General features: G+C 46.8%; 1 protein-coding gene across 1 annotated transcript in view; it reads left to right on the plus strand.

The window, feature by feature from the left end:
• Nucleotides 1–18,645, plus strand: part of Sel1l3 (SEL1L family member 3) — a 112,024-nt gene that overhangs the window by 76,727 nt on the left and 16,652 nt on the right. The window contains exons 15-19 of the mRNA XM_087909038.1: nucleotides 1,621–1,797; nucleotides 4,405–4,532; nucleotides 9,106–9,189; nucleotides 17,516–17,606; nucleotides 17,741–17,825. Of these exons, the coding sequence (XP_087765164.1) occupies nucleotides 1,621–1,797; nucleotides 4,405–4,532; nucleotides 9,106–9,189; nucleotides 17,516–17,606; nucleotides 17,741–17,825 (565 nt within the window). The remainder of the gene's footprint in view (nucleotides 1–1,620; nucleotides 1,798–4,404; nucleotides 4,533–9,105; nucleotides 9,190–17,515; nucleotides 17,607–17,740; nucleotides 17,826–18,645) is intronic.

Genomic DNA, 18,645 nt, shown 5'->3' on the forward strand with positions numbered 1-18,645 from the left:
CCTGCTTTACTTCGGATTACAAAACATTTTGGAGTCTCTGTGCCTTAAGCACTGTGTGATTCCCACTCTCATTGGCAAGGACTCACTGGGGGCCTCGTGCTTGACAGGGATTGTGGGGGAAAGATGCCTACAACTTGAATTTTGGAATTTGGAGACACACAGAGGCAGATCTGTTGATCCAGTTAAATAGAGGTCCAGAACAAGTACTAAGTAATATGACAGGATTTCTTGTGGATTCCTGAACTGAAATGAACCCAGAGCAAGTCCCAGAGGAGCGCTAGCTTTCGGCTTGTGGTGGGGCATCGGAATCAGGCTGTGTTCTCTCCAGCTGAGCAATGAAAAGCTATTCGGATGTTACTGTGAGCATGTCCCTAGAATTTTGCTGCCAGTTTATAGGATGCCTTGGTCTATTACTTCTCTAGACAGAGTTACAGTACTTACAGGGAATTTAGGTTGCCTCAGGAGTGTAAGAATGCTTCTGTGAAGGTCATGTGCAGACTCAGCTCAGGTGGTTCTGTTGGTCTGAGTGTCCTGATGGCCTGCAGGAATGGCCTCCGCCTTAAGGGTAGAGGGTTTTGTTTTGCACCTGCATTCAGAGTACAGATTCCACCCACCTGGCACTTGTTTGAAAGTGTCTACTCTATGCTGTGGATAAAAACCAAGATGTCAGTTCCTCCTGGATAAAAGGGGAGGCTAAAATGCCTGCTTCCACATTGAGACTGTCCTTACAAGTCTACAGATGCAAGGGCACTCTTGGTCCCTCCCATCTCCCCCCCCCCCCCCCCCCGGTCTTTAGGTCAGGCAAGAACTGAGAAATGAGAACTCAGTGTGCATGCAGGTGTGTCATGGCAGGGCGGGAGGCTCTCTTGGGTTTATTCTTGCCCTGCAAGACAGTCGAGTTTCATCATCTGTGCGTCTGTGAGAACAGGAAAGGGTCCCCGATGAAATGCACTCAGGAAGAACAAGGACGCTGGAGGACAGGTTGACACAAACAGCTCCCTCCCTGGAGCCGAGATTACCAGCTCCATGTTGAAACCTTCCCTCACCATCCTTCTCTGCGGCTCCAGTCCCTGTCAGAGCCTGAATCCCGTCAGAACTGGAGATGCTAGCTCATCTCAGAGCCCCGAAGCTGTACGAGTGGATTGTCACAGCTGCTGTCCTCAGAGGTTTGCTGGTGTTTAGGGCAGAGGACTCAACAGATGGGCAGGCGGGTCGCCTAGAAACTATCCCAGCCAGGGCGGCTTTCAATCTTAGACATCCTGCTGCAGCCCGGGTCTCATGAATTTGAAGGGCATGCAGGATCCTGCTGGGTGAGGAGCGGCATTTGCAGGGGTGTTGCGGAAGAGCCCATAGGCACTGAGAGATGATTTGGGGACCAGCGTCACTACTGAGGCTGCAAGGCAGAAAACCCAGCAGCAGCCGGGCATAATCCACCTGGGAAGTCTCTCAGGCAGACTCGTACTGTCTAGCGGTTAGCTTTCCTCCAGTGCCATCTGCCCCTCGCAAAAGAGAAAGGAAAGACTCGGGAAGAATGCCGCCACAGCAACTGCTTCCAGATGACTTTAGATTGCGTTAAAATAATAATAATAATAATAATTTCCCTCTTGTTCTAAAATTCAGGGATTACATCAGGCCGTCAATGGCCTGGGATGGTATTACCACAAATTCAGGAAAAATTATGCCAAAGCAGCAAAATACTGGTTAAAAGCAGAAGAAATGGGGAACCCAGACGCATCTTACAACCTTGGGGTCCTGTATTTGGATGGCATTTTCCCGGGAGTTCCTGGAAGGAATCTGGTGAGTGAGCCTGAGGGGGCTCCACACCTGGCCAGTGGCTGGTTGTGAATGCTTGGGGAAGGTTTGTGAGGGCTCAGCCTAAAGGAGGCCTGGTGGCACGGCTTGGGAGGTGTGTAAGAACGTGACCTGAGGCAGGGGCATGCCCTCAAGGAGCTCGGTGAGGAGGGCCTGATGACCTTGAGGAAAAACACTGGGAGCTCATCCTAGTGCTTCCAGGGAGCAGAACCACGGAAAGGCGGAGCATCCATGAAGTCTTTGTGGCCGAGGAAGGCTTGAGTAGAGGGTGATAAGGGAAATTATCCACCATGGGAGAGCAAGAAATGGTTGAGGGAAACTGGCCTTCTAAGATGCAGAAAGGGCCAAGGGCTGGTAGAGTTGCCAGAGGTGAGACCAAAGTTATAAACCAAAGAACAGAGGCCATGTTTGGTGTCTCCTGGGCACTTCCTCAATGCCAAGCACTTCAGAAGTTCAGAGGATGGCAGGTTTGTGTATACCAGCCTCTGAAACATCAGCTATGTCTGTGCCCATCTTCTCGAATGGGCCACCAGATCTCTGAGTCATTAGAGTCATATACTTAGTTTAAGTCAGGACCTAGGCCCTGATGTGATGTGGGAACCCTTTCTTCATGGTCACATTGCTGATGGGAATCATAACTCAGAACTGTGACATATCGCCCCCTCTGCCAGGCACACAGCAGTGGAGATACCGGTCCCTGTCCTGATGAGAGGGACAAAGAGGCTGGAACTAGAGGAGATTGGGGGATGCTGTTTTGAAGGGGGACCGTGAATGTCTCCTCTGATAAGATGACATTGTAAAGGCTTCTAAAGGAATCTTATGGATATTTAAGAGAACATTCTGGAAAGAAGCAATGGTTAGGGTAAAGGTCCCAAGAAGGAAACAGACTTGGCATGCTAGAGGACCAGCAAGAAGGCTGAGAGAGGGAGAGACTGGGGACAGATGGGAGTTGAGGCCAAGGAGGCCCCTAACAAGGCCCTGGTTTGACTTGACATTTGTGCTAAGGGAGACAGAAACCATCAAGAACAGTATTGAAGAGACACTTTCATGAGCAATAGGGGCATGCTTTCAGGTGGGAAAAAAGAGAAAAAGAAATCCCTCCTGGGTCCTGGTGACTCTGACCAGGGAGGGGACAAGGATGGGACCTGAGGTTGACCTCTCCTCCTGGTGAAACAGAACAGAGAAGGCTAAGCGTGATTGGCTGTCAAAGGGAGACATTTCAAAGGTTGGACGAAGAGGAAATAGGATTTGCTGATGGGTTGAATGGGGATACGAGAACAGGGAGGAGTCAGCGATGACATACATTGTGTTTAAGAGTGGAGGCCAGGTGGTGATGGTGCATGCCATTAATCCCAGCGCTCAGGAGGCAGGGACAGGCGGATCTCTGAGGCCAGTGAGTGTGAGGCCAGTCTGGTCTATAGAGCAAGTTCTAGGACAGTCAAGGCTAACCCCCCGCCCCCCCCCAAAAAAAAAAACTTGTCTCAGGAAGAAAAAAAAAAGAAAAAGACTGGGGAAGGACAAGATTTGGAGAGAATTATCAGAGCGGATTGGAGGTCTTGTTGTGAGATGTCAATCTAACCTTCAGAACCTATCTTCTTATGTAATCTCCACTCTCTCCACTAGGAACTGTCAGAAGTTTGCTTTCTCTTGCTCTTTTTGCTGTTGTTGTTTAATATTAGACAACTTCTCAGGTAGACCAAGATGACCTCAAACTTACGATGTAGCCAAGGCAAGCCTTGAATTTCCAATCCTCCTTCCTCCACCCCTCAAGGACTAGGATTACAAGTGTGTACCACCATGTCTGGTTTCAGAAGCCACATTTACTGCTGAAAACAACAAGAAACCCAAAAACACAACAACAGAAGTTTGCAAAGAATAAGACCACAGCAAACTGAGGTTCAACCCCAAGTCCCTCTTGCTTATAAAGGCAATGCTTTAAAAAAAAAAAAGAAAGAAAGAAAGAAAGAAAAAAAGAAAGAAAAAAAACCAGTAGTAGTTCTCTACCTTCTGAGAAATATTGGTGACCAGTGGGAGTCGGTACACACACACACACACACACACTAAATGTTTGTTTTCTTTCTTCCCTCCACCTCTCCCCGGCTGCACTGAAGCTGATATCCCTGTGCATTGCAAATGTCTGGTAGCCCTCCCACACATCTGTGAGCGAGCGTGGATCCATTCCCTGTCACTTTCTAATTCTCACTTCCCCACTAGAAGTGCATGAGCGTAAAGAAAGGTATTAAGTGAGGTTAGGAAAGCAAATGCTGGAGTTCTCACCCCGTGCGACTCCTGCCACACGCCTCCGTCAAGCCTGCAGAGGTTTTGTGAGGACCCAGTGAGGTGGCAGCCTGCTCCCGGATGTGAGGTGTTGCCTATTGGGTAAACTTAATCAACAGAATAGTTCTCAGCAAGGCTGTACATCCCGGGCCTCTGGGGTGAGCTGCCGATTTGGAGCTCTCTCTTGACCTGGTTTGCTCTGAAGTGTCAGAAGACATAAGCCTGTGATCGTGTGTGCGACCTTGGCTGTGCTGAAGGCGCTGTGGCCAGGAGGGCTCTGCACTAATGAGGGGCTCTCCTGTTCATCTCTTACAGACGCTAGCTGGTGAATACTTCCACAAGGCCGCACAAGGAGGGCACATCGAAGGGACGCTGTGGTGTTCTCTTTACTATATCACGGGCAACCTGGAGACCTTCCCTAGAGATCCGGAGAAAGCCGTTGTGTAAGAATCTGCCAAATGTCCCCTACGATTGAAAAGCCACATCCTCTACTTACCTTGCCTGACAAAAGGGATCTCTCTCCTTTCTCCCTCCTACCTCCCTCCTGCCCCTTTCCCTTTCCCCTCGCCTTTCTGATTATCTCTTTATCTCTTGTTGAACTTTTTAAAATTCAGTTTTTATATTTATACATGCTTGTAGATTTAAAAGGGGGAAAAAACCAATAATTGGGGCTGGAGAGAGGGCTCAGAGGTTAAGAGCACTTGCTGTCCCTACAGAGACTTAAGTTTGAGTCTAAACACCACATAGCTGTTCATAACCATTTGTAGCCCCAGTTCCAGGGGATCCAATGCCCTCTTTGGACCTCCCTGAAATGCGTTACACAGATATACATGTAAGCAAACATCCACAAAATTAAAACACATAAAATTAAAATAAAAAAGAAAACCAAATACTTGACAAGCCGAGTTTCTTAATTTTTTTAATTAAAAAACTTTAGCAAGACAAAACAAGCAATCCCAATCCCCACCCTCCACCCCACTCCAGTTCCTGGTCCCTAGAGCACAGCACAGTCTGACTGTTTCTTCTTCTTTCTCCATCTCTAAGCTCTCCCCACGGGTCTCAGTATTCTCACCATAGGCCTTGTGTGGTGGTGCTCCCCGGGACCCAGCATTTCTCTGCTGCCTCCCGGGACCCAGCTCCCAAAGGCTTCCTGTCTGCTGCCTCCCGGGACCCAGCTCCCCAGGGCTTCCTGTCCCCTGGGAGTTGTTTGCCTTGGTGAGAATAGTGTCAGGGTTGAGTTAATACGACTAAGCCAAGAATCATACTATCCTAGGTTTTTCTTTCTTACATAAGTTTCTATTGAGGAATTATTATTTTTCTTCTCTCTCTCTATGTATCATTTCCATATTCTTTTAAAAAGCAAACCTTTATTTAGTTTCAATTTTTATGATTTCATATGGATGGGTGTTTTGCCTGCTCATCTGTCTGCACACCACATGTGTGCCTGGTGCCCAAGGAGACTGGCAGAGCTTGTCAGATAGATACCCTGGAACTGGAGTGGCAGGTGGTTGTGAGCAATAATGTGAGTGCTGGGAACCAAACCCAGGTCCTCTGGAAGAGCAGTCAGTGCTCTTAATTGCTGAGCCATCTTTCCAGTCCTGTCATATTTCTGTATTCTTGATCCAATTCTCCTGTCACGTAAACCTCCTCTCAGTGTGCCCAGACACATTGGGTCTATTCTATTAAGTTAATCTCACGATGTTTCTCCTGGAGCCTTTGTGGGGCTCCTTTTTGGGTTGTGATTCTGAGATCGACTTTGCCCCATGTTGGGGCTTCTCCTTCCTCCTCTCTGTTTTTGGCCATGTTCTGACACCCCGGGCTGGCTCTTCTCTTTCTCAGTTCCTCTTCCCAGAGTTTTGCTGGAACATATTCTGCAATAACTTCCGGAAGATTGGCAAGGTGGCCCGTTTTTTTAAAAAAAGATTCATTTATTTTTACTTCATGTGTGCTTTGCGTGCATGTAAATCTGCACACCATGTGACTGCAGTGCCCGCAGTGGTCGAGAGAGGGCATCAGATCCCCTGGACGAGAGTTGTAGACAGTGGCAAGCCTCCTATGGGCACAGAACCCAGGTTCTCTGCAAGACCATCAAATGCTCTCACCCTCTGAGCCCTCTCTCCAGCCACCCAGCAGGCACCTTTTTCAAGTCTTGCCTACCCAAAATGCTTTTCAGAGTCTGGCCTTTTGCGGCTCTCGGATGAGATGCCGTCTTGTGCCTGCCCTGCAGGGCTTTAGAAGCTTTCTGCATTTTTAACAGGTTACAAAGCAAACAAAGAAAAACCATTTATGACCTACGAAGTTTATATCTCACCCTTTATGGAGGAGAGAAAACATGGCTGACCCTGCCTTTGGCTCCAGCTCACCTGTAGCCTGACTCCCTAAAAGGATGTTTTCCTAAGACAGTTGGGATCAAATCCATTCTGACCTCACCTTAGTGGTAAAACGCAGGCTAATTTGAAGCCTTTTCTCATTGTTATATAGAGTATTTGGGGTGAACATTCACTCTGTGTAGATTTTCTTGGTACTCTTCTGTCCGTGCTGATCAGAGAATGTATTTGCAGTGAGCTCAAGTAAAGACTCCCGTGTCTGCTCTACAGTCTACATGCTATGAGCGTAAGCCGGGAACCAGGCTGCAGATTTAAAAAACGCGTGCACACAGACAGACAGAGACACGGGACACAGATCAGCCTTGAGACAAGCCTGCCAAGAGTATCAACTTTATTGTGCTTGGGGCAGCTTATATAGTGCTCTGGCCACACCCCAGCTCTCAGGAGATTTCAGCTGCAGACCCATCAGAAATCGCTCCCCTGCTCTCGGGGTCTCGTGCTCAGAGCAGCTGCAGGCCACTCAGAGCAAAGGAAGACAAGTTGTTTACAGGAAGTACAGGGTTTGGTGGTCTGCAGTCCCCAACAACTTCGGTCCTTGGGAACTTGCTGGAGCATGCTCGGTGAACAGCGTGTGGACCATTTGGTCGATGGTTTCTGCTGTCTTTAAAACGGGCTCTCCTAAACTCATTGGGTACAAGTATGTATGGGTATGAGCATACATACATACATACGTCCATTCATACATACATAGTATGGGTATGAACATACATATATACATACAGCGATGTCTGCACACATCGCCACACTAAGTTTGTTTATTGCATTGTTTAGACCTTCTGTATTCCTTCTGGCTTTTCTTATTCTGCTTGTTAAGCCATTTTCTGAAAGAAATGTGTTAGAACTCTCTGTGGATATAGACTTAACTTGTTTCCTTAGAGTTTTATCAATTTTGTGCTGTATATCATGAGTTTATGTAATTGGATCACATAGATTTATTTTGCTTTTCTAGTGGACTCTTTCAAAATTTTACAGTGTTCTTGTTATCTCTGTTCATGGGCACTGCCAACTTAGTCTCCATTTACTTTAATTGGTCCTCTGCCCTTTAATGTATCACTTCTCTCTTTATTGTATAGCTCTTATAAGCAGCATAGAGTTGAGTTTTATATACAAATTATTCCATCTGACAGTTTTAGTTTTTAATTGGCATATTTCGCTCATTTACATTTAGTGCGATTGTAGATATACTTGTTTTTAAAATCTAATACTTCAGGCTTAGAGAGATGGTTTAGTAGTTAAGAGTACTTGTTGCTCTTCCAGAGGACACCCGCTGAGGACTCAGACATCTACAACTCCGGTTCTAGGGAATCCAGTGCCTTTGACCACTAGAGAGCACCAGGCATGCATGGGGTGTACATATAGATGTGTAGGCAAACACTTATACATACCAAATACAATAAATAAACCTTTAAAATATATTATTTCATTATTTTCCATTTACCTTATCTGGTTCATTTCCCATCTTTGGTTTCCTCTTTTGTATTAATTGATTGTTTTATAAGTTATTCTATACCCTCCCATTAACTTGTAGCTATTCATTTTTATACTTTTTATTTATTTGGTTTTGGTTTTTGACATAGGTTTCTCTAGGTAGTTTTACCTGTCCTGGAGCTCACTATGTAGACTGAGCTGGTATCAAACTTACAGAAATTATCTTGCTTCTGCCTCCCAAGTGCTGGGGTTAAAGTTGTGTACCACACCACATCTGGCAAAGTTTTATACTTTTTTTTTAGTGGTTTAAGTCTGCAGGTCACAACACTGCTAATTGTTAATAAACCCCTCTCAGATACACTAGGGAGCAGACTTAAAGCAAAGAAACCTTATCAGGTGTCTTAGTTGGTTTTCTATTGTTGTGATATGACACCATGAACAAGGCACATTATAGAAGAATGAGTTTTGGGGGTGTCACAATTTCAGAGGTGTAAGTCTCATTACCACTATGGTGGGGAAAGTGGCAGGCAGGCATGGTGCTAGAGCAGTAGCTGAGAGCTCATAGTTTGATCCACAAGAACAATGCAGAGAGGGGGGGGGAGGTGAGGGACTCTAGGAAAAGTGCTGGAGGCTTTTGAAACCTCAAAGCCTAACCCATTGGGACACACCTTTTACAACAAGGTCATGCCTCCTAATCCTTCCCAAGCAGTTCCATCAAGTGGGGACCAAGTAGTCAAACATCTGAGCCTATGAGGGTCATTCTCATTAGTATAGCAGTAAATGTATTTATTTGTTTATTTTCCTGGTACCAGGGGTTGAACCCAAAGCCCGGCATGTCCTAAGCCGCTGTTGCACCTCTGAGCTGTCTGATAGCTCTAGTGAACCTATTTTAATAAGAGCAGCTATGGAACCCCGGGTGGAGATGTCTTTCTACAGCAATAGAATTTTACATTATGTGCATTACGGGTCTTTGTTTCCATAGCAGGCTGCTACTCAGCATTTGTAAACAAGGACATTGAACAAGACCTCTCCAAATGCATTCTCTTTACCTTCTTAATATTCTGTTCTGCTTTGTTACTTTATAAAAATTCAAACAGGAAAATATTCCCCAAGTGGGATTTACGGCGATCATATGAGAAAAAGTGATTATTTAATCTGCTGCAGCCCGCATGTTTTCCCTTCTCTTGCCTTTCTTTTTCAGATGGGCAAAGCACGTGGCTGAGAAAAATGGCTACTTGGGTCATGTCATTCGCAGAGGCCTCAACGCCTACCTGGAAGGATTGTGGTAAGCCCAGGACCCACATCAGAGTGAACTTCCTCAGCACTTCACGTTCAACCTGTCAGAATAGTCTTAGGAGGGGGGAATCTTAAAATGCAACCCCAAAAAGGCAATTTGCAGGGAAATCACAGCCTCCCAGTAATGCTATTCAGAGCCACACGGGCTGATTGGCTGTTGATTGGAAAACATTGCATTTCCATGTTTAATTATACACAAAAATTAGTTCTCTGGGGGGGAGTGTCCACATTCATCAAGTTGAGAGACACACGCGTACATTGATTTCTCTTTCCTTCAAACCTGTTCTGCTTGGCTGTAGAGTTAGGAACGACACAGGCAGTCCTGGGGAAAGACCCGCCTTCACCCTGCCAGGCCTCTCAAAGCCTAGCATATCCACTTGGTTGGTGGGAAAAGAGGCTGGTGTAGTAGGTCAAGGCTCTGCCCTTTTCCTACACGGATAGTTGCCTACACCTCGGAACTCCAGGCTGTTGGATGTCACTAACAGGTGCCCCCTTTCCTGACCTTGGCATGGGTAACCCACCCTCTCCTGAAGAGATGAGATACTCTCCATCTCTGTCACTGTTTGGTGATCATAAATCGCCGGGCGGCTTTCAAACGCCACCTGCCTTCTTTGCCCGTTCTGTTTCCTTCTGTGGACTCGGGCGCACTCCATCTTAGCTCCCTCAGGCCGCATTTTCTTGGCTGGTTTATTGCCTAAATGATCTGGGTATTTCCATAATAACAAAAATGGATATGCAAATCATCAGAAATCCCCTCGGTCCACTGCCTCAAAGACATTAGACCAGACCTAGAATAGATCACACTCTGATATGCACCTTAATTAAAAATAAAAGCGCAGGCCCAAAAGGATGCCATTTTCCCTTTTGGTCCATAGCTGAACCAACACATCAGTGAGCAAGGATCTTAAATCAAAGCGTGCTGGGAAATGAGACTCTTGGAAAAGCACCCAATACAAATGTTTGTTTTCTCATCCTGGAACTGTTCCTTATCTATAGCTTCCCCGTGCACGATCATGAAGAAGTTTCTTTAAATGAAATAACTGTCCCCCGCTGTGAAGACGCCTCACCCTTTCTGCCCTGTGTTATCTTGTTTCCCAAGTGAACTTGAGTTCATAAGAACTTCAAACCCAGGGCTGGGAGTGACAGCGCATACCTTTAGTCCCAGCGCTCTGGGAGACCAAGGCAGGAAGATCATAGCGAGTTCAAGGCCAACCAGGTCTCCACAGTGAGTTCCAAGCTGACCGAGGCTACATAGCAAAACCCCGTCATAAAAACAAGCAAATAAAATATCCTCTCTCAAATTCAACCTTAACCTCCCTTCTCTTCTTCTCACAAGCTTCTTAGGGTGAACTAAACACCCAATTATCAAAGCATTCCTTTGTGGCGGTTTCCTCAAAGAGAGTCGCGCCTGTAAACACACTCAAGCCTGCAGACACCCCTCAGCTGTCTGCCGCCCGAGTTTCCATACAGAGGGTTTGTTTTCTTGCCTGCTTTTGAATTAAACTTCCCAAAGCACTTGAGCTCACACATTTTAGAATTTGCCACGAGGATTAGATGACTAGGTTGGGCTTGGTTTGTTTTCTTTCTTAAAATCCAGCCCTAGAAGGAGTTTCCCCCGACACTCTGTGGGTGGCAGGGGAAGAGACTATGAGTGTGCACGCTGCCCCATGTGTTGATTCTGATTCTGCTAAGATTCACTGTAGTAGGCAGTAGAACTGGCTAAGTGGTTAAGAGCATGTCCTGCTCTTCCAGAGGACCTGAGTTTGCCTCCCAGCACCCACATCAGGCAACTCACCACCAACTCCAGGGGATACCATGGCCACTGGCCTCTGTGGGCACCTGCATTCATGTGCACATCTCCACATAGATATAATTAAAAATAATAAAAATTAAAAATAAAGAACCCAACAGTATGGAACTTTCAAAAAATAAAAAGTATTATTAAAAACAAAAAGATTTAGTGTAATGCCAAAATGCAGGGCACCTTGCTGTTGAAGGAGCAGCGGGCTGCGTTCCCGCCCGAATCCCGGCTAGCTTACCCCTGAAATAATTACACGGAAACTGTATTCTTTTAAACACTGCCTGGCTCATTGTCTCCAGCCTCTTACTGGCTAACTCTCACATATTAATTAACCCATTTCGTGGCTTACCGGGAAGATTCTAACCTACGTACATCTTGGGCTGGAGCTTCATGGCGACTGCCTGCCTCTGCTTTCTTTCTCCCACAATTCAGTTCTGTCTTCCCCACCCACCTATGTTCTGACCTATCAGGCCAAGAAGTTTTCTTTATTAATTAACCAATGAAAGCAACAGATAGATAGAAGACTCTCCTACACCTTGCCATTGACCATGAGGATGGCGGAAGTCACACTTCAGACTGTTCGCTGCCTCTCCTCTTCCACGTGTCTTTTCTCCCAAGGCCAAAGTTCAGTCTGACTCCAAGTCTCTGCATTTACCACTGCTTCTACCCAGGAATCCTGCCCAGTCCTTCCCTGTTTTGTCCAACATCAAACATGCCTGTTCCTAGCATGCCAGCTGAGCAGTCGGCATCACAGCGCCCTGCACAGGGAGCCCCTGAGAAACATCCAGAAACTCCTAAGTGAGTTAACTGAGGTGACTGGATGAAGAGCCGTGGCACGGGCTTTGGAAATTTGGATGAGGGAAAGATGCTACCTGGCTTGGGAGGCTTGGTCCAGCCTTGAGGACAGAATTGGGGAGACAGCAGCCTTGAAGAATGGGCAGTGTCCGCTTAGCCTGCAGGGGGCAGAGTTTCTAGCAGAGAATATTGGCAGCAGCAGAAGTAAAGAAACAAGCAGACAAAACAGAACAACAAAAACAAAAAACAAAACCTAGTGCAATTAGAAATTTTAAGCCATTCCATTTGCAGCGAGAGCAACTTTTGAATAAAATCTAGTCAAGCCAGAGAAGCTTGATTATGAGTGACAAGATATCCCCTTCTTACCAATTGGTGGCAGGGATGGAAAGGGGGCTAGTTCAGAATCCAAGCCAAGGGAGCCATGTGTTTGAATCAATGGATGGATTCCCCTCTGTTTGTATAATAGAGACCCACGTGAAATAGTGTGTGACATGGGCATGAGTGCAGCAGGGTCTCCCTTATCTAAGGAAGCGAAAGTGAACCAAAGATAATGGTGTGTGGAGGGTGGGGGGTGGGGCTAGATCTGTCACAGTGCTGGGAGGCTGAGGCAAAGGGCTCTGACTGTCTGGGCAGTTTAAGGCCAACCTGGGCAACTCAGTGAACTCTTTCATCAAGGAGGGAAAGGAAGAAGGGAGGGAGAGACGGCTCAATGTGGTGGTAATGGCAGCACTCTGGAGGCAGAGGCAGGCGGATCTCTGGGAATGCTAGGCCAGCCAGGGTTACACAGGGAAGGAGGCTGACATGAAAGGAGAGAGGAAAGGAAGAGAGGACTGGGGTGGGGGGAGAAAGGAAGCATTGCTCTGGTCCTATGTTGACAAAACCTACCTGTCCCTCCCAAACTGAATTCCACCACCACCCCAGTACCTCTTGTTTGCTTTTAGATTCTTCTATGGATATGGATATATGGATATGTTTGCATGCAGGACGTTTAGTTTGGCTTGCTTCTGACCTTTATATTATTAAAATCAGTATATATGTAATCACTCAACTGCTTTTCAAGTTAGCCTGTTTCTACAATTCGAGTCCCGCCTCTGGGTAGCGTTGTGGCGCGCCCTCGGTGGTCACATGCCAAGGTTGTCATGTAAATGCATGTCTGTGTTTTCTCTTTGTTGTCTTGAAGCCCCGTGTGGCTTGAAGTTTGGGCTGGAGGACCTGCTGACAATTAAGCTTGCCAGTGGGATTCCTGGGTCTCCCTGTTGCCTGCGCAACCTTACACAGCGTTGCTGGTTGTTCCTGAAATGGCTTCATGTTGCTGTCCTGCCCGTCATCCACACATCTCTGCCCCTTGTTGTCCTTGCCAGTCTTAATCCTGATGCTAAGTACAGCTGACGCAATCAGTTTGGATTTGAAGCTTTAGTCTGACAGGAGAAAAATCGTCTATATCCATCACAGTGGGAAGATTTTGTCAAAATATATCTGGAGCAAAGTGCTTCTAAGTTATCCTGTCCTCCCAGCCTCCCAGCCCTCCCCAGGGGCAAACAGGGAAGAGACATGCGCTTCGCCCAGCCTCCAACTCTGAGGTACCTTCTATTTTGCTGTAATAGAACCAAGGCATCCATCAATGTCCCAGCCTCTGGACGTTATTTCCAAATCACATGTGTCAGTTCGATGTGCTTGTGGCTTTTTCTGTTGTTCCAAGATTTATGTGGAATTGTTTAAGAGAAGCCCGTGATGGGGAAAGGGGCTTCGGCTGCACTGACATATCTTGGAAGATTATGTCGTCACGCCCAAGGCAGCCCTCGGACCCTAGAAGGAGTTAGTGAAGAAGGGCCTGCTGTCACGTTTCATCTCAGGCTGCTTTCTTTGTGTGTATTTTATCTTCGAGCTGTGAGTTTGACTGCCCTTTGTCTTCAACACACCCCAAGTGCTTACCCCTCCATGCCAGCCGGCATACAGTTGGCTTGCTGCGGGACACGGAGGCGCATGGAGCTGAGGATGAAAGAGTCACCTTTTTTTAATGCAGCAATGAATCCCACGGGGAGACCCTAAATGTTAGTTTTTGACTTTTTTGTTTTTGTTTTTCCCTCATCTTTCTTGACTGAGCTGCTTTAGGCATTAGCACAAAAAGGCACAGAAGCAATAGTTTAATTGTCTGAGAACCCACTCAGACATACTCAAGTGCTCCAACTCACCGTTCACAGCAGGTGGCCACACAAGCCCTTACGAAGATGCATCACCAGGAAAGTGCTAGGAACATTTAATGCCAGGCCCGAGACGAGAAGAGAGAAAAGGTTTCCCAGCCCATTCTCCGCGAGTCCCTTCTTGTGTGTGCCCTTTCGACCTTTCTGTCACAGCGACTGTCATGGAAGAGTTGTGTCTGTGCCTGGGAATACTCTTGGCCCTTCTCCATCTTGAGGATATTTGTGGAAGAACAAGAAAACTTTGAACTGTCTTTGGGCTTCTGGGGATGAGCCGATGTTTGTTCCAGAATGCAAGAGTAGAAATATCTATAATGAACGTTTCACATGATTTCTGTGGAGATAGTCAAGTGAATGCCGGGAGGTTGCATGTGGGAAGGTCTGTGTCTCAGAGGAGTGTGTGTGTGTGTGTGTGTGTGTGTGTGTGTGTGTGTGTGTGCATGTATGGGCATGCACACACTTGGAAGCGAGAGGTGGACGTGGGGTTTCTTCCTCTATTGTTGACAGGGTGCTGTTGAACCCGGAGCTCACCTTTCCAGCTCTCCTGGCTGTCCAGCAAGTTCCTGAAATCTGCCTGTATCCAGCCCCGCCCAGTCCCCACCAGCTCTAGGGTTGCAAAGACACGCTGGCATGCCTGGCTTTTTATGTAGGCGTAGGGGATCTGAACTCAGGTTCTCACGCATACATAGCAAGCCCGTTATCTCCTGAGCCATCTCCTCAGCCCCTCGACGGTTTTAATAAGCGGGGAAAGTTGGTCTTTAGTGCCTCATCCCTAGAAATGGCCACCGTAGGAAATGTGATGGCATCAGGCACACAGGCGTTGAGTGATTGGTTCTGCCAGATGGAAGATGAGGCGGATTTCTGTTGAGACTGATATTGACAAAGATATGTTTAGACATCTCATTTTGATGGATCTCAGTTCTTCCTTGATGGCAATGCTCCAGAATGCTGCTAACTTTCCTCTGGGTTTATGTAATATTTGGGCATCAGAAGTCTCTCTTCCCCTCCATCACCAAGGTGACTTGGGAGAGGAGGTACTGTCATTACCAGCTCTGTCCTAGTAAGTGTTCTTAAGGAGGAAGGAGATCAATCTCACACTCATCTCTCAGTCCTCAGAGCTGGCTGATGTTTCTCTTGCTCAAGAGAAGCTTCTCGCATTATGTTTTAATAATGTGAGCCCATTCTGTCTCTTCACGGCCCAGATCTTGACCTTGGTTTGTAAATCAATATCATGTCCTTCCCTTGTGCTTTTTCTGTTTCTAAGACAGGGTCTCTGTGTCATCCTGGCTATGCTGGAGCACCCCATGTAGACTAGGCTGGCCTCAGACTCACAGAGATCCTCCTGAGTGCTGGGACCAAAGGCCTGTGCCACCTCACCTGGCCCTTGCTCATTTTGGGTGGAAACCAAGGCGTGAATATACCCTGGCTATCTCTGAAACAACTTGAGCTTCTGAGACCTTAGGTCTAAGGATGTAAGTCAGCTAGTAGAGTACTTACCTAGCTCACATAAAACCCTGGGTTCGATCCCTGGCACCAGTCAGGGATTGACATGGTGGTATGCTCCTGCAATGTTAGTACTCAGGAAGTGAAAACAGTCGGTCAGAGTCATGATCAGTTACATAGCAAGTTCGGACCTGCCTGGAGCACAGATACATGAAGCCCTATCTCAAAAGGAAGTGGAGGGAGGGAGAGGGAGAATATGTAAGAGCAGAACCTTGCTGCAGAAGGGTGTAGCTTTTTGCTCATTCCCACTGACAGGCTTTCTGGGGTCTGCTCTGCTCTGAAGAGTCTGGTACCCAAACATAGTTGTTGCAGACTGTGTGACATTTACAGTATGGTTTTGGGGCTTGTGGTTTTTATTTGCAGGGAACACTGCTCAGCTGGTTGACTCTTTTTAGCAGGCATCAGCTAAAGGGTCTACTGTTTGGGGGTCTCTCATAGGCTGGGAATTGGCTCTCTTTTCAGCCACGTGGATCAAGGCCTATGTTTCCACTGAAGGTCTGACTGCCCCAGTTTCCTCTCCAAACGCCTCTCTGTTTCATGGTCTGCCCAAAACTGCTAGCTCACAGCTGTTTAGAAGCAATGACTTCAGACTGTTTACCTGGTTTTGTCTCACCCATGCCCCACCCCCCACCCCCGGTCCCTTTCTAAGCAGTGCTAAACTGAAAAAAAACATCACCAATATCATCTGCTCCAAGTGAAAAAAATAAACCTTGGAAACAACTACTTATGATTCATTTTTAATCATAAACTGGGCCATATACATAATTAAGGAAGCAGGCAATTAAAAGGAAGGAAATAAATATTACATGCACTCTGACCAAATGAGTTAAGGTGAGAAGAGGGAGAAGTTAGCATTGGGCCGAAGAGCCTCAGAGGTTCGTCATCTGTGTGTGCCTTCCTGTGCTCTGCTTTACTTTTCTTGTGCAACCCAGAGCTTTGTGTACGGTAGGCAAGCACTCTAGCAATTGATTTCAACCGAGACCTCGGTTTCGTCTGCTTTTGAGACAGGGTCTCATATAGCCCAGATTCGCCTCCAATATACTAGTTAGCTAAGAATGCCCTTGAGCTCTGAACCCCCTTGCTCCTGCCTGGAAGGGGCAGGGTTTACGGGCCTACACCACCACACCATCTTGTGACATTGTTCTGAACGACCACCTCTGAAAGGAGCTACACAGCACGGAGTCTTTGCAGCGCTAGATAGTCGTCAGCCTTATGTTTGCTGTTTTCTTTCTTATTGTTCCTGTGAGCAGCCCTCCCACGAACTCCTTGACAATGGAGTCTCTGTACATAGCTCTGATTTTTCCCTTTTGAATAAACCCCGCAGGTGAGATGTGCGGGACCATGTCGTACACATATTATTGATGCTTCTTGCGTTGGCATGACTACCTCATCCTCCAGAGCCATTGTGCTCATGGCCCTCCCTCTATTAATGGATGCAGGGCCCTATCCACAGCTCCGGGCCCTTGTCACAGCTCCATGCAGAAATCCTAGGCAATTACTCGCTGCATTCAACGGTTATTTTCTTGTCTATTTTGACCTCTGCATCAAGCCCTTCTAAACCACGTTGCTTTTGCCCTGCTTCTAATGCACAACAAAAGCCCCACTTAATTAAGCTTCTTCAGAACCCTAAGACCCTAGAAAGCCTTTCATGAAACAGAGAGCTGTAATGCTCAGGGATTTTTCTTAATACCGCTCATCATAAACAATGAAGGTAAGGCTTCCAGAACCTAGGACCTGCAGACAGTTCCAGCCAGCATGGCCACATGCCGTTCAACCAGTAGAGGTAGCTGTTGCATCGAGGAGCGCCCGGTCTTATCTGTCCTTTCCGCTTTTAAGAGAAAATAAATCAGTGCAGGCAGTATTTTTAACAACAGTATTTATTTAAGGGTGGGGGAAACTCATGATTTTGTGGTTTTTAAAAACTGTTTATTTTGTGCCCTCTTCTGTTTGAATATAAGGCTCTCTGAGTATTAGTAAGAGCCACTATATGAAATTCATTATTAATCATCTATTTTTAGGCATGAAGCTTTGCTGTATTATGTTTTAGCAGCAGAAACTGGAATTGAAGTGTCACAGACAAATTTAGCACACATCTGTGAGGAGCGGCCGGTAAGTAATGTATTCTATTCTTCTCTCGGCAGAAGCTCTGAGGTTAAAGATAATGAATTGAGTTTTACAGGGGCAAAATTAGCCACTGGGCCAAAATATTAGTGAATTAACTTTCTCTCCCCTTTTTCTTCTAGGACCTGGCTGGGAGATACTTGGGCATTAATTGTGTTTGGCGGTACTATAATTTCTCTGTTTTCCAAATCGATGCCCCTTCATTTGGTATGTATAGAAAAATGGGTGCTAAACTGGAGTGTTGGGGAGGTTTTAATCTATAGTAACAGGGACCATGTTGGTATGGAGTGTGGTCTTTCTAAACAATTAGGGAAGAAAGTGAAAAACGTCTGCTATTAAGGTCACGGCTAAACTGCTGTCAGTACTCCTGCGGTGTACTTCCTGCAAACCAACAGCTTCTTCCAAACCAAGACATCTCTAAAGAGAGCACTGTTATGATGTGGTTCCCTGGGCAGGTCCTCTGTCTTTGTGCCCATGGGTGGGCTCCTGGACCCTTCACTCTGTACTCTGGGTAGAGGTCAACCTCCAGGGAACAGTCCCCATTCTCCTGTGCCCAGGGCATTCAGGTGAACTCCTGCCCCCCTGGATACTGTTAGGAGATTGCATCATGAGGGGAGGGGAGAAGCCCAGGAGTACCTCTCTCTTTCTCTTTGCACCCAGCTTCTGGCAGTGGCCCTTGAGCGGTCTAGCTCCCATCAGCCAACTCTGTTCTCTTTGGTCTCAGCTCTCATGGGACCAGGAAGCCTGGAAGTGTCGTGTCTAACCTCTGATACCACCCATCTTGCACGCTAAGGATGGCATTTGCTTCCTAAATCCTGATTACGAAATCGCCTCCGATTTCCCATTTACCCTTTATGCCCGTCCAACACCAGCACCCGCTTCTGAATGGTGGATGTCCTCTGTGCAGCTACCAGAGACAGAGTCTGCTTTCCTCTGTTGGCACTGAGTTCTAGGTATACCCCTAAGAAAGTGAACTACATGGCTGAAAGCAAGTCCAAAAGATGCAGGACACACGAAGGCCAGGCCA

The sequence above is a fragment of the Myodes glareolus genome, chromosome 8 (genome assembly GCF_982192425.1).
Source record: "Myodes glareolus chromosome 8, mMyoGla1.1, whole genome shotgun sequence".
In the NCBI taxonomy this organism is placed as follows: domain Eukaryota; kingdom Metazoa; phylum Chordata; class Mammalia; order Rodentia; family Cricetidae; genus Myodes; species Myodes glareolus.